We start from the raw sequence: 21,677 nt of genomic DNA, 5'->3' as shown, positions 1-21,677 counted from the left end.
TTACAAAATTCTTTCACAGTGAGCGCTAGAAGGGTCTCTTGAATAAACTGATGTAATTTTTTGTCTGTAGTGTTAAAAATGAGGACACTAGAGCGAGTTAAAAATGAGTGACTTTGTCACGTTTATAATGGGTGTCAATGAGGCCTCTCGGCTGCCCTGTCCTCAGTTTGACGCTTGTCATTCAAAAACTGTAAATCCTATCGTTTAGGTAGACACATTGTGTGAATCAGGACAAGTTTTACTACTACTTTTGAGAAAATCATGTCTGTAGAGTGAAATTTGTGGCTGAAAACACAGTTTAAGTGAGAAAGTTTGAGGTTTTTTTTCAACCTCTCTCCACTCTAAGGTAACGAGCTTCACTGGTGTGTAACGCAATAGACACCCATTCAAAAGCCGGATTTTCTCCCGGAACCCACATGGCGTTTGAGCCGGGACTGATCCGAAAGTGTAGAACCTAGCAGAAAAGTTGAATGCCAGATCCACAGAGGAGAAGTTTTCCTACGTTTTAGAGTTTGACTCACGTCTCTAGGTGAAAGCATGCCAGAGCAGCGGATGTTTGAAAAAGTGCTTTTTTTTTCAATTAATTCCATAGAAATGAATGGGGTTTTTTTGGGACAAGTGTGACTACTACTTTTGAGAAAATTATGTCTGTAGTGTGAAATTTGTGGCTGAAAACACAGTTTAAGTTTGAAATTTTGAGCATGATTTGTGTGTGTGCTTGAGACAGCAGCCCCCCCGCCCCGTCACTCGCCCCAGTCGGCATGGCAACGGGCCTGAGCAGGAGAGCTAAGACACACAAGGTCTTGAGTTTTCTGCTGTTTTTTGCTCAGGACCAGGCCTCGAACAACGACAAATAACTCGACAACGAAAGCGGCTATTCACAAAATTCTTTCACAGTGAGCACTAGAAGGGTCTCCTGAATTGACTGATGTAATTTTTTGTCTGTAGTGTTAAAAATGAGGACACTAGAGCGAGTTAAAAATGAGTGACTTTTCTGTCACGTTTATAATGGGTGTCAATGAGGCCATTTGGCTGCCCTGTCCTCAGTTTGAGGCTCGTCATTCAAAAACTGTAAATCCTATCGTTTAGGTAGACACATTGTGTGAATCAGGACAAGTTTTACTACTACTTTTGAGAAAATCATGTCTGTAGAATGAAATTTGTGGCTGAAAACACAGTTTAAGCGAGAAAGTTTGAGCTTTTTTTTTCAAGCTGTCTCCACTCTAAGGTAACGAGCTTCACTGGTGTGTAACGCAATAGACACCCATTCAAAAGCCGGATTTTCTCCCGGAACCCACATGGCATTTGAGCCGGGACTGATCCGAAAGTGTAGAACCTAGCAGAAAAGTTGAATGCCAGATGCACAGAGGAGAAGTTTTCCTACGTTTGAGAGTTAGAATCACGTCTCTAGGTGAAAGCATGCCAGAGCAGCGGATGTTTGAAAAAGTGCTTTTTTTTCAATTAATTCCATAGAAATGAATGGGGGTTTTTTGGGCATTCTGTAGAGAAAAGTAATAGCATAGCGAGTCCGTTCGAGCCGCACGTTTTGATATATTGTTTGTCTGTGTGCGACGTACGGTTATTGAGTTATTCGAAATCGAAATTTGCGTAGGAATAATAAGATTAAGAAGAAGAAATACGTAGAAGAACAATAGTTGCAGTGCTTTGCACTGCATCCTAATAATAATAAACAACTGTCAAATTGTTTTACAGTATCTGCAAACTCATGAAGAATCACTATGAGATGCAAATATATGGAAAGTATATACCTCATGATAAAACTGAGTGTCATTCGGGAAAATAATAGCATGATTTGTTGCTCTAAATATTTGCCAGTATTTGAGTGGCTTGATTAAAACTTGTGTGAGAATTAAGCAGATCATAAGCACTGCACACACACCTTAAATAGATTTTAGGCGAACAAACATCACACACCTGATGTTGAACAGAAACTCAGTCGACTTTCGAGCAAAGACTTCATGAGGATTGTGCTGGAGCGAGGTGTGTGTGTGTGTGTGTGTGTGTGTGTGTAAGTGGGCAGCTATGCCTCACTTTTGCTTGTATTAGAGTCTCATGACTGCCAAGACGAAAGACAGAATCACTGAAAACACACACGTACGTGTATGGAGCTCTAAAACCCTCTTAATTCTCACACAAACCATTCTTCTTCCTCCTCCAGCAAACTAAAGCTCATGGTATTTCATAAACACTTGACTTGCTTGGCCATCACAGCACTGTGTGGCCTCTGATACCATACACATGTGCGCACGCACACACTTTTCGAGCACTTTTCACATTTGATCACCATACACCGTCAGAAACAGGGGTACACAGTCAGTATCCATTTCTGTCCTCTAAAAGGTGCAACCTACACTAAAATGTACCCTTGGTAACTGTGTAAATCTTTTTAGGGCCAAAAAGGTACACATACACTCACCAGCCACCTTATTAGGAATACCCATCCATCTACCTGCTGTTTAATTTTGATGCAGTTCTCTAATCAGCCGATCCCTCGACAGCAGCATGATGCAACAAAATCATGAGCTTCAGTTCATGTTCACAAACATCAGAACGGGAAAAATTGTGATCTCACAGTGAAGTGTGACTTTCTTTCTTTCACTGCGGTATGGGTGTTGGTTTGAGCCAGATGGACTGGTTTGAGTATTTCAGAACCTGCTGATCTCCTGGGGTTTTCACACACAACAGTCTCGAGAGTTTACACAGAATGGTGCCAAAAACAAAAATCATTGAGCGAGTGAGCGACAGTTCTGTAGGTGGAAACAAACGCCTTGTTGAAAAGAGAGGTCAGAGGAAAATGGACAGATTTGAGGTAGTTCGAGCTTTTTTTTTTTAAACCAGGAAGGATATAGTAACTCATTTAAATCACTCTTTACAACCGTGGTGAGCAGAAAAGCATCTCAGCATGCAACAGCAGACAGAACACCACACTGGGTTCCACTCCTGCAGCCAAGAACAGGGATCTTAGAAATCAACAAGAAGTTCCTATTAACGCGGCCAGCGAGTGGATACATTCCCTAGCAGTATATAAAAAAAAGGTACAAATACATACAGTACCTTCAAGGGTATGACCCCAGAGACAAACCAGTGGACGCCTAAAGGTACAATTATGTGCTTTATTTTCTGGAGTGTACACTGTGAACTCTCCAATGATTCATGTTATTGTTCAATGTGCTGTTTAATACTCGATTCTGATTGGCCAGAAGGTGCTGATTATTTTCCTATAACCGCCGACAGCCACTTTATTCGGAACATCTCGGTCATGGTCGTTGGTGCCAATCTGAACATTCCAGAAACTGCTGATCTCCTGGGATTTCCACACACAGCAGTCTCTAGAGTGGTGCTAATGAAAAGAAAAAAAAAAAATCCACCACAACATCTTCATGAGAACGATCAGCAGAGGAGAGACTGGTTCAAGTGGACAGGAAGGTTACGGTAAGTCGAGTAACCACTTTTTACAACCGTGCTAAGCAGAAAAGCATCTCGGAACGCACCATAATGTTGAACCTTCAGGCTACAACAGCAGAAGATAGCACTGGGAACAGGAACGTGAGATGACACTGGGCACAGAGTCACTGAAACTGTACAGCTGAAGACGGGGGATAAAATGACCACGATCCACAAACTGTCCATTAAGTTTACGGTGTTGCAATTCCAATAAATAAGTTAAATGTGACAGTGTAATTAATCCGTACATAAATGTAGCAATAACGCAACACCAATTTTTGTTTACAATTCATTCAAGAGTCTACTTATCGACACACAAAATCAGGAAAAGGTTTTCTGAACCAGTTTGTTCGTATCCAGCCAGGGCCGCGTTAACCCTTGCCAAGGCTCTGGGCAGACACACCCCCAAGGCCCCACCCCCGCCTGTTGTCAACTGCGCTCAGCAAATTCGCCCCCTCAGACGTGCCTGTCTAACTAGACACAGAAACTTAAATAATGACAGTGGCACAATTAGAAATACTATTGAATGATAAAACTTTATATCCATCAACACCTATTTAAATCGAGAAAAAGCAATGGTGAAATAGGCAACTGCATGGTGAAAAAATCCATCAGACATCACGGTTAACAAGTCTGGGTAACTAAAGTTTAGCCTCAAGAAGCCTTTGAATGAGTGAGTCAATGAACAACATGTCGAGGACATATATAGTGAAAATTCATTATGTCTGATAATTATAACTATTCTTTTAAGTTCGTTTCTTAAGACACGTATTTTTAAGTATGTTACCTCGCTTGTTGACAGTTTCGGCGAACACTTCCGCCTTCTTCAAAACAGTCACCAGATGTCGAGTGGTGACGTGCCTTATCAGCTGATTTTACTCTATGGAGGCGTGAACGTCCCGCCCAATTTGACAGGTAGTCCACGCCTCCTGCTGTCAGGTCGCTGCCCCAGGACTGCGCTCCAGGTATGTGACAGCGAATAGATATCAGCGTTGGATTTTGGAGGCAGTGGAGATACGTAAGTGGGCGCAGAGGACCATGAACCGGGATGAGGGAGCGTACGCGCTGTCACATACCTGGAGCGCAGTCCTGGGGCAGCGACCTGACAGCAGGAGGCGTGGACTACCTGTCAAATTGGGCGGGACGTTCACGCCTCCATAGAGTAAAATCAGCTGATAAGGCACGTCACCACTCGACATCTGGTGACTGTTTTGAAGAAGGCGGAAGTGTTCGCCGAAACTGTCAACAAGCGAGGTAACATACTTAAAAATACGTGTCTTAAGAAACGAACTTAAAAGAATGTCGAGGACATAACCTAGGCCTACAGCAGTTTCTTTAGTATTCAGAACAAGAACATTCATTTGGTATATAACCGTTCGTTTTCATTTTGGAATCCAGGCGACTTTTAACTTGTGAAAACAAAGAGCGATAACAAAAAGAAAAATACCTTGCTTCTCAGAAATAAATCTCAAAATGTTAGGCTATGTGAAACATTTCATCCTTTCACACACGTAATGTCCCAAACAGCAGTGGCACACAGCTTTGCGCATTCAGTTTGACAGCCATGGGTCAACTTACAAGGGCACTTTCCTACTTTTCCGGAAAGTGAAGTCATTAATTAAATCATTGAACTCAAGCTGGCGTAGCGTGTGAAGACATGGTGGACAGTGATCATATTGACAATGACGGGTGATTTATGCGACGGGACAAGGTGGGCTTCCTTACAAGTGGCGAAATGCATCAAAAATGTTATCAGTATGATCAAAACTTCTGAAAATATCGTTTCATATTTTCCGATCTCGCTACCTATGAGGCCCCCTAGTGGCCGAGGCCCTGGGCAGCTGCCCATGAAGCCCATTAGGATAACGTGTCCTTGTATCCAGCGCAAAATTTGAGGACCAGCATGAGACATTTTCACGATTTTACTGGTTACGTCTTTAAAGCTAGACTACCTTTCAGATTTTAAGTGTAGGTCATGAAAAGAATTTTCCCCGACACCCAATTATTTTTGTTAAGTGGACCGAAAGCTACAGAATTCAAATCACAGACTTCCAATTTTATTAGTTTTTTTAAATAGAATAATTCATTAATTTCAAACCACCTGTCCCTAAATTCTCCGCTATTTTTTTCCCGCTTCACCATGACCCAATACAAGATACAACATCATGCATCACGTGGTGGGCTTTCCCCGTTCATGCAAGGCATTGTGGGATACAAATTTGAAATCGGAGAGAAAAATGGAGGACGTGAGTGTGTGAATGTAATGTGAAAGAGCGACTACAGTAACGGAAAGAAAGCGAGAAGAAAAGACGTTATGTTATATATGAAGGAAAGGAAACGCAGGACCAAACTAATAAATAAATATGGGCGCTCAGCGAGCACCTCGGTGTGATCAGCTGTTCGTTTAGCGACAGAATGATGGAACGGTCAGTGCACGCTCAAAGGGAAACCTGCGCATGCGCACACGGACTTCCTCTGTCTGCTTGACTGCGCAAAGTGAGCGATTTCATGCACATTATTTGCTTTAATCCCCTCAAATTAAATAAATTCCCAGCCACAGAGTGGCCTGATATTTTGTGAGATATTACAGAAATAAACATGCATCACAACCACATTTCCGAGGGAACTAAATTTCACCGATTTTATGAAATTGAAAGGCTTTCTAGCTTTAAGCGACGATTTTCCCCTCATGTCAATCAAGCGGCATGAAGTTTCCTATAATTTTATTAACTCAACGTTCTTGGAGCTCTTTGTGCAACCTCACTTATATACAACACTTGCTTATTAAAACTCTGATTAAATTTTACAAGGTGCATATTAGCAACTCAGACCTACAACCGAGCTAATATCCAGTCCTCCCAACGTTAATTCCACGCATCTTCCAATCGCACTAAAGCAGAGCATCTACGGTTAAACAAACCCACCAGCAGATCGCCTTGTTTTTGGAGCTTCCTCACTCAGAAGCCATAATTAACCAGATCACACCTGAGAAAGTTTAAACAGTCTCTTCTAAAATTCCCCTCACTTACAGTTACGTTTTATGACATTTCGGCAAAATGAGAAATTTAACAACGCATATACGAGCTCCCAGGTTGTTAACTAGCTTGCGTTTGCCAAGCAAATACTGCAAGAGCTTTTACAGTAATTATGTATACACAATCCAACATGGTGCCTGAGGAAATTAGCTATGATTGGACGTCATTGCATGGTTACCAGGTGTGATTAACGTTTATTGCTCATTCTAGCGTAAACAGTAGCATTCATCAAAGGGTCATAAATATCAGAACATTATATCAGTGGGGGAGGGGGACAAATTCAGAACAAGTGCTGCCAGGTAAAACAAACCTCGCCTGGTCGCACTTATGATGAACATGGACGATATCATGAAAAAAAAAAAAAAAGGTACCCTATGGATCCATGTAGCTACTGCTTATAAATAAAATCCCATGTCCATACAGGAACTATAGCGCATATATATATTTAGTCTATGAGGCAGTAGCCACAAAAATGAAGTGTAATCCAAAAATTAACAATTTTAAAAAATAAATAAATCTACCAAGTGTCTGTACTTTTAAATTATTCTACTCTTACAGTTTTCGAAACTGAAACCTCCAAACCAAGGCTGACATACACACGCTGTCGCCATGACCCAAACTCTTATTTCCCGGAAATGGCCCGGCGCTAGAGCTCAGTGGAACGCACTTTCCCTCTGTAATAAGCATAAACATGTCACGGTGGTGTAGTGGTTAGCGCTGTCGCCTCACAGCAAGAAGGTCCGGGTTTGAGCCCCATGGCCGGCGAGGGCCTTTCTGTGCGGAGTTTGCATGTTCTCCCCGTGTCCGCGTGGGTTTCCTCCGGGTGCTCCGGTTTCCCCCAAAGACATGCAGGTTAGGTTAACTGGTGACTCTAAATTGAGCGTAGGTGTGAATGTGAGTGTGAATGGTTGTCTGTGTCTATGTGTCAGCCCTGTGATGACCTGGCGACTTGTCCAGGGTGTACCCCGCCTTTCACCCGTAGTCAGCTGGGATAGGCTCCAGCTTGCCTGCGACCCTGTAGAACAGGATAAAGCGGCTAGAGATGATGAGATGTCAAAGTGATTTTTTTTTTAGGTCTCGTCCATTTATTTCAAATGGTGCGGTAAACCGAATTGTATACACTCACCGGCCATTTTAATCAGAACACGTATATGCGCATGCACAGTTGTTACATTCTTACATTACAATGATGTAGTGGCTAGCGCCTCGAAATGACAACAATTTTGACCTTTTTGGTGACCTTGACCGGATGACCCTCAAAATGTTGGAGGTTCTATTTGAGACCAACGCCCATCTATCCTGAAAGTTCCATGAAGATTGATTCAGCCGTTTTCCCGCAATATTGTTTACAAAAAAAAAAAAAAAAGAAGAAACCCGACCGAAAACACCACCTCGCCCCGCTTACGCCATAGCGGGCGAGGTAACAATATGATCAGACAGTACACAAGTACAACTCAATATTACACTTTTTGGTACATTACAGCAGCAAATGTTTTGTCGCTAGGGACATGTTAACTGTGTAAATAAATAAATAAATTCTACAAAACCAAACAGTGTGGATTTGTTTCATAAATATTATTTAAATACTTCAAATGATATTTCTCAAGCCATAGAGTTTTTCCATTACTGAATAACTGATGGAACACATTCGGTTCCAGTCCATTTTTGTGCTACTATGGGTTGTATTTTTCACTACTGTAACAAATTTTTAAAAATAATAATTTTTTTTTTAAAAAATCATCACACTCCCTTCGCTGTGCATCACAAACCCCTGAGGTTCCCAGAAACCTCCTTTTACATTTTTTTTTTTTTTACATTATGCAAACAGAATATATATCACTTCATGATACTGTTACTATATTTGATGTGTGTAAGCCAAGTTAGTATTTGGTTCAATTTTATTTGAAACCAGAGCACCCTGTTTAATTAGCCACGATTATTTACGGATGGAAATAGACTACAGGAGTGCGCACAAGGTAAACACGGTGCGTGGACGCCTGCAGCTCGTCACCAGCTCTCTGGCAGTGGTGCATGTGCGCTATTCACACGTATTAGAACAGTTGGCTCTGAACCTCCGGTGTGTTCGGACAGAGCTGGAGCAAGCTCATGTCCTCTCTCCCTAACAAAACACACTGCGTGCATGCTATCGAAAAAGTTAGAATAGGGTACAATTCGATGTAATGTGTGTTAAAAGGGACCAAAAGTTAAATTTTGGAAAATTTCCATTGAGAGTTCTGAAATAGGTGGTTGAGATGTGCAATACGCAGGACGAGGAAACGGTCGGCTTTTACACTTTCCACGACTGGCTGAAAGACAGACCGTCTTCTCATATGGTAAGTGTCAATAACTTATTTTTCACCTAGAAAGTAGTTTTGTGTAGCCAAAAGAATTTGAGGTAAAAAACCCCAGGATACAAGCCCATTGCACTCTTAAAAAAAAAAAAAAAGGTGCTTCAGTGGTTCTTCAAATCTCTGGATGGTTCCATGGAGAGTCAAGACTCTGTGATGAACCATTACATTATGCAAAAGGTTCTTCACATTGGAAATGGTTCTTCAGAGCCTGGCATTCTCTTACCATTTGCTGGTCAATGCACATAGGCTATGTTTACACAAATCTGTCCTCACTGCTCAAACAAATGGTTTAAATGGTTCTTTAAAGAACTGTTGCATGAAGGGTTCTTTGAAGCCCTGAAAAAAGGTTCTTCTATGGCATCGCCCTGAAGAACCGGTACTGGCTCCATTATTATTTATTTATTTATTTTTTTAGAGTGTGGACTTGTATCCTCTTTGGAGCCTTTGAGTCACCTTCAGATGGTGGTGTCAGATCCTTCATGAGGAAACTGACATTGTAGTTTGGGGAAGAAAAGTGTTGCTCCCATGAAGTTTACCTTTTACCATCTTTAAGGAGGGCATCTTTACTCTAAAATGATACCGTGATCCAATTCTGTATCTTAAATCATTTCTAAAATCATACTAACTGTAGTCCCAAATGAAAAGATACAGTACTGTGCAAAAGTCTTAGTCCCCTTGTTTTTTTTCCCCATACAAGCTTTGTTATAGATTTCTATTTTATGACTTCTACATTGAGTCAAAACGTTACAAAAACATTTTAGAGTTCCAAGTGCGTTTTGCTTTGCAGCACAAAATTAAACATTTCCCCCAAAAAAATGCCTGAGCAGTATATTCCATACATACGGTAAGAGCGCACTTTTCAGATTAAACAAAGAAAACGTCATGAAGGCAACTGGAAAATTTTTGGTGTAAAATCAAGACACGAGTGTGACAAAGTGTCCAGAAGAACTGTGGCTGGTTCTGCAAGATGCTCAGTAAAACCTACAGCTCATTTCCACATAAAACTGCACTCACTGGACCAGAGACGAAAGCAAAGGGTCGTCTCACACCAAACACTGACTGTTTCATTTATTATGGCTTACTGTTTATAGTGTGTGTGTGTGTGTGTGTGTGTATATATATATATATATATATATATATATATAATTTTTTTTTTTTTTTTAAACGTTGAAACATTTCATTATTTTTAAGCCATTTTTGGTCAACAGCATTTCTTTACATGCACCTTAGAGTTTTGCGCAGTACTGTGTTAAAGATACAAAAGATCAAGAACAAGGAAGGGTACGGCTGAGTACTACGTTTTCTCAGAGTGTTTCTTCTAGTTTTGGCATAAAGCTAAAAACTGAAAGGAAAAAAAAGGAAAAAGATTTAACAAGTCAGACCTGCGACTTGTGGGTCTGGTTCGAGGTAGAATCTGAAAGAGTTTGTCAAAAATTAAACTAATTTTACATACATTTCAGATCATGAAGACGCCTTTGGTAAGACTGCTTGGCATTGGAGCTAAAAAAAAAAAAAAAAGGAAAAAAGGGGGGGATAGTATTAAAAGCATTTTAATCATAAGGAACGAGCCTGTCTCCAAAAGAACAGGATGCATGAATCATGCGAGAATGTTTGAAATGGCATTAGCTACTACACGGCTGTGACGAAGCAGAAGACAAATTAGCCATCACCGTGGAGTATCAACCCAGACGCACTCTATTCCGGTTAAATAAACCAAACACAGCAAAGGGTTTACTGACCCACTTCAGTGTCTACTTTTGGGAGCATGCATTTCAGCAACGACAGGGCTCTCCAACTTAGGAAACGGCTTCAGAATCTTTGATCGCAAGACTTTGATTTGTGTCGCTTTTCTCATGACAAATCTGCTCGAAAAGTTGAAACATTTCCACTAACGTAATGTTTAATGCTGTTGTACACGAGTGCGTGGCAAAACGCAGCTGTCTAACGTATGTCACGTGTACAAGGGAGAAAAGACGTCACCAGCAAGTGTGAAGCTTATGTCCCACAGATGCAACCAGTTATTAAAAGGCAACTTATCTTAAAGCAAATGTGGCCAGGTTAATACGTGTCCGAGTCAACATGGTCCCGAGTACATCAAACAGACAGGGTAAACAGAAGATGCTTCATATTCTTAATGAGCTTTGACAAATTAATTTGGGAGATGGGGGGGGGGGGGGGGAGTGACGGTGAAAAACAGTGAAAGGATGTAGCTCAGAGTTTCATTTTAGATGTTTTGACGAAGTATTGAGCAGCTGAAGCAGCAATCAGATGGAGTATCGCTTATCTAGAATGAGGTGATAACATGCATAGAGTGGGTTTATTAGGCGCTAAAGGTTTTAAAACAAGCAAGCCCTGTATGTCAATATTAATATCCATGTAAGCCTCCGATTACAAGGATTAGGACAGGGTACTGGTGTGCAAGTTTTTACCCCTTAGTTTTGGTAAAGGTGAAATGAATTATTACTTCAGATTAAGCACACTTGGTAATAAAAGTTCTTGCTGCTATTTAAATTGTTGGTTCAAATTCAAGTAAAATCAGTAGCTAGCCAATGGAAGCTTAGCAGGTTTTGATGGGAGCTTGAAGGTTGGGTTCAAAGTCCAGCGCCGTCAGCGTCCCATTGGTGCTCGGCTTGTATTCTGCCTCACTTGAACATGACGATGTTATGTAAATGTGTCTAAGTGGAAGGGAAGAAATCAAGCAGAGAGGACCAGTGATCTTATTTCAGTATGATCCTGATAAGCCTTTACGAGCTCCCCGTTTTATTGCGCTTAACATAAAACTTACCTCTATCCCTTTTCTTTCTTTCATCAGAAGGATGACGGACGACCACATTTTCAGAAAACCAGTGACGCCAAAACCTCGACTCGACTCTCTAACTCTCCTGAAGAATGAACCTTTTCGTCAAGGATTTCACATTGCATCTTGGGTGGAAACATGAGCCACACCTGTGAATCCCAGTCTCAGGCATCCAACATAACAGCAGATCTCGGGCCACTGGGGGGTCATGAGCCTTGGGAAGTGGCCCTGATCGTTCTTGTGACCAGTGCACTCTCCTTTATCACCATCTTGGGTAACTTGTTGGTGCTCATCTCTTTCCGTCTCAACCAGCAGCTCAGAACCATCAGCAACTACTACCTCTTGAGTTTGGCAGTGGCTGATTTAATCTTGGGCACAGTGTCAATGAACCTTTACACAGCAAATATCATAAGGGGTCGCTGGATGTTGGGGCATCTGGCATGCGATCTCTGGCTGGCATTAGACTATGTAGCTAGCAATGCTTCGGTTATGAACCTCCTAGTGATCAGCTTTGACAGGTACTTTTCTGTAACAAGACCATTAACATATCGGACCAAGCGGACACCCAGAAGAGCTGCGGCATTGATCACACTAGCGTGGGTGGTGTCATTTGTATTATGGGCCCCTGCGATCTTGTTTTGGCCCCATTCAGAAGGACTATTTGAGGACAAGGTGAACTGCTCTATCCCCTTTCTAACAGTGCCTTCTTTAACTTTTGGAACAGCCATCGCTGCTTTCTACCTCCCAGTCAGCATCATGATCATTCTATACTGGCGAATTTACTGGGAGATTGAGAACAGAGCGAAAGGACTTGGCAAGTTTGTTGGTAGCAGTCAGAGTAGCTCAGTGAAAGTACCAAACAAGTGGTCCAACAGTCCCCGAAGCAGTCTCAGTAGTTCCATTGAGACACATCCCAGAAAGGGTCCAGAGCTTGCCAAGAAAACATCAGTTAGTTGCTTTCCTGCAAGACAAAAGCAACTTCCTTTGGCTCCAGGAAATCTATCCACGCTGCCACCACCAAGTGAAACCAATTACAGAGAGGCATGCAGCAGCAGCTGGAACATTGAAGATGAGGAAGATGACGATGCCGCAACGTCTTCGACAAGCGGGGACGAGCAAAAACAAGACCACAAAGCAACGATGCTGTCCACATCAAATCCTGCAGCAATCAAGTTGAAGGATCTACAAGCAACATCACAGTATCAGCAGGAAATTCCAGCCTTAGCTGCCCAAGTTGAAGACCCGTTATCCAGCCAACCCTCCAGATACCTTCCCCTGAAAAAGAACAGACTGCTGAACCTCAGCCTCCACAAGCAGCCCAAAACCAAAAGGCGAATAAACATGATCATTCGAGAAAAGAAAGCAGCTCGGACACTGAGCGCCATCTTATTGGCCTTCATCCTGACATGGACTCCATACAACATCATGGTCTTGGCTTCCATTTCGTACTGTGTCCCTGAAAAGCTGTGGCATCTGGGATACTGGTTGTGCTACGTCAACAGCACCATTAACCCCATGTGCTATGCTCTCTGTAACGAGTCCTTCCGAAACACTTTCAAAACACTGTTACTTTGTCGCCGTGGAGATGCCAGAAAGTGGCAAACAAGTCACCAGAGCCGTCTTGCTTCCGAAAGGCCGAATAAGTCATGTAGCACAGTGTGATGTGCAAACTGTGTCCGTGTATTTGCACAGTAATGGACAGGAAACCCCAATGTAACAATACCAGAAAAACTGGAGTTTGTTCCTAAAGCTGCCCCCTCAGAGGGTTGCTGCTTGACTGGACATCTGTATTCCCTCAAGATTTTGCAAAAGGCATTAAAAGTTTTTCGTCCTCAATCGAGCTTGTTCTGGATAATGCTTATTTGTATAATAATAATCCTCATTCTCAAGATGAGGGGCCAATGCCCTCAAAAACTTTGTTGCTTTTGACTTTTGGGCAGATATCAAATGACTGGGAACATTGAGATATTTTTGGTCTGTTATTCGAAGCACTGTTATGTGATGTTTTTCAGAATCTGTGCCCAGCTTCATTCCTCCATCATCTTGCAACACATCTGCCTTGTGTCCTGCCTACCAATTTAATGCCTGTGTGCCATTTAAAAAAAAAAAAAAAAAGAGGGACAGGAAAAGATGACTAAAGTAACAGGCGCTCCTCCGTTTCCTACACACGGCCCCTTTGAACAATGTAACCAAACTGTTCCACTGAGATTTTTTTTCCATTGGTGGGATGACTCAGGCCACACTACAGCCTCTTCCTTGTTATGAACTTGCAAGGAGAATTATGAAGCAAATTATTTAAGAATTGAAGGTCACATCCATGTTGTACTTCCTTTCAACAAAAACTCAGTAAAGAGTCATAATCAAAAATCCGTGTTTGCTTTCCATGTCATAACGAACAAGAATTAGCCGACTCGATCAACTTCGGGCTGCAACAACAAATCAAACAAATCATTACATTTTTGTAAAAATGGTGACAAAATTGATTATGCATTACAATTACAAAGCAAGCTGTTGCAGCACTACGCCACTTTATGTCATACCAATTAGCGTACGACCACTTCCTTTTCTTAAAATCCCAAACATATTTAACATACACTCCACAGTTAAAAGTTTGGACACCTGACCATTACACCCATGTGTTTTCTGGTATAACAAGCTCCACTCTTCTCTTTTCTTCCGGAAAGGATGTACACTAGATTTTGGGGCGCGGCTGTGGGGGTGTTCTCAATTTAGTGACGAGTATTCATGAGATCAGACCCTGATGTCGTGATGCTGAGGAGGTCTGGGATGCAGTCGGTGTTCCAGGTCATCCCAGTGGGGTTGAGTTCTGTGCAGGACACCAATTCTTCCACTCCAAGACTTCATGGAGCTCGGTTTGAACCCCTCAGCTCCAGTGAAGGGAAATATTCCAACATTGTAGCAAGGCCTACATGATGGCCAGGGGTAAAAGGTTTCTCTCTTTTTTTTTTTTAGGAGCGTATATTGCTGTTGAAGGATTAATTTTCTGATAAGCCTCCATATGGAATCAATTTTGTGCCAAAATGTTCATACAATACTTTTGAAATATCAAACAAAAACGACAAATCAAATCAATTTTGAGACTGGCAAACAAATTATTTGTGTAATCGTGCTAAATATCAGTCTATTACTCTTCAGAAACCTTTTATTTTTGTTCCGTGTCTTTCTCGGTTTTGCTTGACGTAAATTTATTTTGGTTGCGATTCCATATTTGGTTGCGATTCCATATATTGAATTAATTCAACAAAGTGTAAATTCAGTATCATAGTCGCCACTGAAGTCCACTCGATCCTTGTTTACCGTCAATGGGTCGGTCACTCATCAAACAGTCCGCCAAAATCCGCGTAGGGAATGGCTGAGCGTAGCTGTCAGTCAAACACAAGTTAGCCAATGGGAATGCATTCCTGGACAGCCCACCCACACGTGAAGTTTGTGCCAAAACTGCAAGCAAAAAGTCAGGGAGCGCAAACGAGAAAGCTGGAATCGCAACCAAAATAAATTACGTCAAGCAAAACCGAGCAAGACGCGGAACAAAAATAAAAAGTTTCTGAAGAGTAATAGACTGATATTTTGCACGATTACACGAATAATTTGTTTGCCAGTCTAAAAAAAAATTGACTTTTTTTCTTTTTTTGTATTTTGATTTGTCATTTTTGTTTGATACTTCAAAAGTGTCGTATGAACATTTTGGCACAAAATTGATTCCATACCTCCAGACGTTAACGCCGGAATTAAAAATCGTTCTCCTGCTCCTTCGAAACAAAGAAATTATACCATTTGTGCTTAAGGATTTAAAGTATAAACAAACATCGATGTAGTACAGTATAAATATAATAGTAAGTGCTAAATAGTTTTTATTGTCCTTGGAGAAAAAGATTTGTACCACAAAGCAAAAAACATTCCATCATGAATCAAAATGCTGAAAAACAAAAATAATTGACAAAAAAAAAAAAAAAAATGGCCACTTTTCTTTAAAAAAAAAAAAACTGTGTGAACAAACTTGCTACCTTTATTTACCATGTTAATAATGGTTAGTTGACTACTGATATAACAGCAGAACTAAAAATATCACAAAACTTTCCCCAAAAATTAAAGACCATTATGTTGAGTGCAACAAGAGGCGAGCGTAAGCGCAAGTGTACTTTGATAACTGGTACCAGGTAAACATGCATACGGTTAAACAGTTCTAACTGTAAATGACACTAGGATACGGTCAAAGTGACAGGTGCTGGAAGCAATACTCAAAAGTACTGCGGGTTGACCATGGAACCGTCTCGACGAAAGACACCGTCCTCAACAGACAGAACGTCGTGTCCACGATTTTGTCCGTTTTTCGAAGTCAGGCAGGCCATATTGCATTTCATGCTGGACAGTGCGTCAGTACTGAGCTCGTTCTGACAAGAATCTAAAACCAACCTGAGTTGTGAGCTGTCACTCTCAAAATCCACGAATCTTGGGTGAACTTGCATTTTAAGCCACATTGTCTCCTGAGCCATCTTACACACTAATACACTACATTTCACTTGATTAGATCCTTGAGGAAGTTGTATTTATTTCCATTAACAAACTAAAGAAAAAAAAAAATTCTTAACCTCCTAAGGCCCAAGCTGTTTTTTTACATGCATTTTTTATTTCTCTTTGCTATTTGGGCTTATTAGAACCTGATTAGAATAAAAACTAAGCATCATCTTTTGATAAGATGTACTTTTAGAGAAAAAGTATGTCCACATATGTGGATTCTTGTTCCGAATTTCTAAAAAGTGCTGTCCACGCATGTGACCGCTAAGCCCTAGGAGGTTAAGGTATCATCATCATCATCAACGAACCTTGCGACGACGGCGAAGCAGACGCATCGATGGCACTGGCGAATGATGCTTGGGACAAAAACAGGCTTAATACGGCGAAAATAATAACCAATCACTTTTTATAATCTCACTTTTAAATACATCACACCTTTATATGCTTTACAAATATATAAATATACAAAAAAAAGAAAGGAAAGAAAAAAAAAAAGCTACCATTTGTCTTATTACGAACAAGCATGCTGATTGGTTTCAACTATTCCCAGGAGGTGAGAAACGTAAACGGTATGAAGAGTAGTCTTGGCTAACGTTAGCTAGTGTGGGGTTTTGGGGAATATTTCAAGTAGCTGAAGGATGCGTTTACTTATAAGCAGAGTCGGATATTCTCAGAGCGGCTTGCCAGACGGTTTCGGTTTGGATTAGTCGGCTATTGTTATTGTGTGTGGTTCCCCCCCCCCCAAAAAAAAAAAGATTAATAGTTGAAAACAAAAAGCAGTGGATAGTTTAAAACTTGGAACTGTGTAACAGTCATATTAGAATTAAACCTGCCAAAGAAGAGGGATTCGTTTTCTCTTTATCCTCGTTCATTCCTCCCTTTCCTTGGGTAAATAGGTTAGTTATGTTTCCCTTTTCCGGTCCCCAGCATCTGTGTTTTTTTTTTTTTTTCCTTTTTCTTAAATCTCTTCCCTCACTCACTGAGTGGCCACAGAAAGAGCTGGGGACCGAGAACGCGGGGCCAGTGTTCTGCGGCAGGTCCATCAAGACGGCGGCGCGTTCTGGTTCTGGTATATAGAAGCCTTTTCTTTCAGCAGGTCCAAACACAAATGGCAGCTCCAGCTTCCTGTACAGGGCACGGAGAAGGGCAGGGTTAATTCTGGGTGCATGGGTATTACAGGAAGCTCGCGTGCTATAACACGTGTACATTTATTACCTTCAGGAGGCTCCGACATGGGCGGGGTCAGGCAGTACATGTGATAGCCTCGGTCACAGTCGTCGCAAAAGAGCAGCTGGTCCTGTGGACAAGCAGGAAACTCGAGGTTAAACATAATACACCTGGAAGGTTAACAAGGTGTAGATCCTAAAAACAGGCAGAACGTGTATGTGGTTTAGGATGATGTCGATGGACATTTCTACCAAGATGAGTCACGAAAATAAATAAATCAAGAAGGTAAAAACTTGATAGCCACCAGACAGGGTTTACTACAGTATCTTGCTCATCCGGCTAATCGTTCGTTACTCCGCAATTTATTTCATTACAGTCATTTGTACGCCAACTCGGCAAAACGAACACTAATTCCAGAATTTATTCATACTGCCGCGCGATGTGGTACCTTCGCAGTTAGGGCTGGGTTCAAAAGATCGATCCACGATCCGATATCGATTCACGCTCAAAAAATACGAGATCGATTCAAAAATGTGTGGATCGATCTCTTCCAGGTGGCTATAGGCACTATTTTCTCGACCGCGCAAGGACCGCTATAAAAAGCGGGTGCTGGCAAACGAAACCAAAACTTAAGAACGCGAGATGGCTGAGGCTGCACAGCTAAAATCACCGCCTGGCCTGAAAGCTGATGTATGGCATTACTTTGGATTCAAACGTTACGAGGACAGAGACAAAGTCGACAGAACAAAAGCAGTGTGCAGGGACAGTTTTTACTTTAAAGTGACAATCCAGCAATATCTAAGTAGATCAATATCGGATCGAATCGTGACCTTATGAATCGGGATCGATTCCCAGCCCTATTTGCAGTTACCGCAAATTCCAAACATTCGTAACTCAAAGCTGGAGCCGCAGAACTTTCACACGCAACAGGACAGATGCAGCACCTGAACTTCATACACGAAACTCAATCTCACAAAACACGCGGGTACTGCAGTTCGGCAGCTTCGGACTTAATGAGCGAGTTCGGACGCGACCGCAGTCAGGAATTAAACACTCGGAGCGCTCATCTCATCTCGTTATCTCTAGCCGCTTTAGTAAAGATGATTTTCTTACAACAGCACAGCCTGAAGCGTTTTATTCCTCTTACGCCACAGCAACGGCTTTTTGTCTTTTTAATTGAATAAAGAACACCTTATATTGATTATCCATTTACAGATACGTTTAAGGTTGTCTGTGAAACAAGTTATTCCCTGTTCTTATTGATGTTAAAGAAGCTATAAACTGTTGACATGAATAAAAAAAAGGGGAGACGACCAAAAGAGGGGAGAAAAAGAAAAAAAAAAAAACACCTTCTGTTAAATCACACCGCAAAATTTAACGACTGACATTGGAGACTCCTTCCAGAAATGTAAACATCACCATAGCAACAATTCTTTGTTAAATCACACTGGTTATTATGCTTCAGACTACCCCGAGCGTCCCGACACGCAGGGACTTGAGCCATCATTATAGAAACTATAACCGACGTGTGCGTGTGAGGAGAGTAAACCGAGCGTACGTCGTTCTCCGACGTGCCGCACATGTTGCAGCACTTGCACTCTATGCACTGCCAGCGGTACGTCTTCACCGCCGCCATCATCACCGGGGTGAACTGCAGACACGAGGGATGACCTGAAGAACGGAAAAGAAAGGGGAAGCAAAAAAAAAAAAAGAATATTATTTATTTATTTAATATATAAGCAAGAGAGAACAGGTGTGGTGAAAAGTAAGATAAAGGAAAAAAAAACCACAGTGGAAATGCCACAAATGAGAGGTAATAATACACAAAAGCAAGTCAACCAAGTGTTCTTTGCATTTGTTCGCTCGTACCAGAGCGGCCGCAGTCGGAGCAGGACACCAGCTCTTCTGATTGGCCGGTTTTCTGGTTCATGTTGGAATCACCCAGGCAGAAGTCGCAGTAGTTGTTGGGCAGCGCCAAACCGTCAGGACCCCTCTTTGGGGCTGCTAAAGAGGAAAACGGAAGCTTTTTTTCATTATTAATATACAAGTAATAAATCTCTCATGCACTTCATGCTCATTAACATACAGGAATACAACTTTTGTTACGGTAATCTAATAGTCTTTAGTATTTAGTTCTTGTCCTGTTAAAAGGAATCGCATCTAAATACTGTATTATGATGAAACCGTAGCTGTACCTTTTCCTTCTTTTTCTACAATTATAGAAAGAAAAAAAAAAACCACAACAACCTTATGGTCTTCATGCTGGAGCCAGGTTGCTGGGTGACAGGCTTGTAGTTCTCAAGCCCGACTCATTTTAAGGACTCGTGACTTGACTCGGACTCGTAAATTGGAGTCGAGGACTCAGATTTTTTTGTAACATGCCATAATAATTTGGCACAAGATCTATTAATTCTTAGACTAATTTCGTACAAGACGTCATGTTCAGGGACAAACTAATGTTAATGGTGCTAAAACGCCTGGAGAGAACGCCGCTACGATTGTCTGCTTTGCTTATACAGACTTCTCGTGCAGTGGGGGGGGGGAACGCACTGCTATGTGTTCCATACGTAGAAGAACTATCGTGGAGACGACGGGGACAACGTCGAACTTCATTCGCCATTTGGTAAGACTCCACCCATAGAAGGAAGGAAGTGACACGCTACATTCATTGCTCTGTTGATAGTAGGCGGGGCTTACTTGCTGAGCGATGAACTAGCTAGTGTAAACCCCCTCTCATGTTGATAGTGGGCGGGGCTTGCTGAGCGATGAACAAGCTTTTTTTATCTGGAGCCTATTAGCTAAACCGGGGCAGTGGAGCAGTAACGTTAGTCCAACACAGCAGCAGAGACGCTTTCACATAAAGGCAGCAACAGCCACCGTCACATGGTGCAGACGGAGTCCTGTTCTCGGACTCGACTCAGACTTGAACACTGGGGACTCGAGGTTTGGTGACTCGACTACGACACTGCTGGGTGACATCATCGTGTGATATTATCGTGTCATGATACACTTGAGATTTCTCATATCTCTTTTTATAACAGTTTAAATAACAGTTCAGCTCAAAAGGAGCTGATTAGACGTTTCTGTATTATTATTATTATTATGCATCTTCAGTATCATCAAGTGTTACAAATTTCCAGGCTGTTCCACTTTTTCAGTCATAAATAATATTTTTGTTGAAATTTCATTACAGTATCGACTTGTGTTGCATGTACGGCGTCTGTGTCCATCTTGTGTTATAACATGTCGCGGAACGCAGAAATGTCTTTAAATATCGCGATACGACATTTTTGTCATATCGATCAGCGTCTAAATCAAAACACACAATTATAACAGGCAGGTTTAGACTAACATCTCTCAGGTCACAAAAGACCTACCGTATTTTCTGGACTATAGAGCGCACCTGTATATAAGCCGCATCCGCTCTATTTAAAAAAAAAAAAAAAAGATATACAAGCCGCACCGGGCTATAAGCCGCAGATATCTATGTTGAAAAATTAGATATTTACTGCACGTACAGAACGATTTTGTACTGTAAATGTACATGTACCTGAACAGATTCTTTCCGAACAGTGCCTTTTAACACGGCAGCAACTTTGCTGATTAAAACGGAACAGAACCAAGAGAAAATAACCGGTATTTATTTACCTTCATTTCTCCTGTGTTTGAAACCACAAGTCACTTTAATCATCTTCGCTGGATTTGAAAATAATTACCAGTTAGTAATTTGTCGTGCGTGTTCTATCTGCTAAAGATCTGCTAATTCTTCTTTGCATTGATTTTTCGTCTATCTTATTTTTGATTCTACTTCCGGTTAGAGCGCCCCTAGCGGTGGAAGAAAAATCCACAGAATAGCCGCACCTTTGTATAAGCCGCATGGTTCAAAACCTAGGAAAAAAGTAGCGGCTTATAGTCCAGAAAATACGGTAATACTCAGAGATGCTTCCAGAAAGGCGAGGCGAGGGGGCGGAGCTAGAAGGAAACGTTTTCACAAACGGTGGCTGTAAATTATAACTCGAGTACAAGACGGTGACGATACAAGATCGAGACCAGGCGCTGCTGTGACGTGGAGGATTACTTCCGACAGGAAATGAACTCAATGATTATTATTATTATTAAATGATGTACTCAGCATGAGCTCCTTACTCTTGGGCTCTTCAGGTGGGGGCGGAGTCTGTTCTTGAAGCTCCACCTCCTCTTTTTCCTCCCCTTCCTCCTCGGCTAAATGAGAGTGGGTGTAATGGTAGCTCAGTCCGGGTCTGTTCTTGTAGCGCTTCCCACAGACTACACACACACACACACACACACACACTATTCAGCATGTCT

General features: G+C 41.6%; 2 protein-coding genes across 3 annotated transcripts in view; one reads left to right on the top strand and one right to left on the bottom strand.

Moving 5' to 3' along the window:
- Positions 1 to 11,786: 11,786 nt before the first annotated feature.
- chrm1b (cholinergic receptor, muscarinic 1b) lies at positions 11,787 to 13,310 on the top strand. The gene has a single exon (XM_060913489.1). The coding sequence runs from the start codon at positions 11,787 to 11,789 to the stop codon at positions 13,308 to 13,310; it is 1,524 nt and encodes a 507-aa protein (XP_060769472.1).
- A 3,263-nt stretch (positions 13,311 to 16,573) lies between these two features.
- dpf2 (double PHD fingers 2) overlaps positions 16,574 to 21,677 on the bottom strand; it is a 44,653-nt gene continuing 39,549 nt past the window's right edge. For both annotated transcript variants that reach the window (XM_060912568.1, XM_060912569.1), the window contains exons 7-11: positions 21,498 to 21,635; positions 19,221 to 19,355; positions 18,910 to 19,022; positions 17,400 to 17,481; positions 16,574 to 17,309 (exon numbers count right to left, since the gene is read on the bottom strand). In XM_060912568.1, the coding sequence (XP_060768551.1) occupies positions 17,227 to 17,309; positions 17,400 to 17,481; positions 18,910 to 19,022; positions 19,221 to 19,355; positions 21,498 to 21,635 (551 nt within the window). In that variant the 3' untranslated portion in view covers positions 16,574 to 17,226. The remainder of the gene's footprint in view (positions 17,310 to 17,399; positions 17,482 to 18,909; positions 19,023 to 19,220; positions 19,356 to 21,497; positions 21,636 to 21,677) is intronic.

This window comes from Neoarius graeffei, chromosome 28 (assembly GCF_027579695.1).
Source record: "Neoarius graeffei isolate fNeoGra1 chromosome 28, fNeoGra1.pri, whole genome shotgun sequence".
Taxonomy (NCBI): Eukaryota; Metazoa; Chordata; class Actinopteri; order Siluriformes; family Ariidae; genus Neoarius; species Neoarius graeffei.
This window is presented reverse-complemented; position numbering and strand designations above follow the sequence as displayed.

Bases quoted from the DNA above. Each gene is read 5' to 3' on its own strand.
- chrm1b (XM_060913489.1), top strand. From the start codon at position 11,787: ATGAGCCACACCTGTGAATCCCAGTCTCAGGCATCCAACATAACAGCA.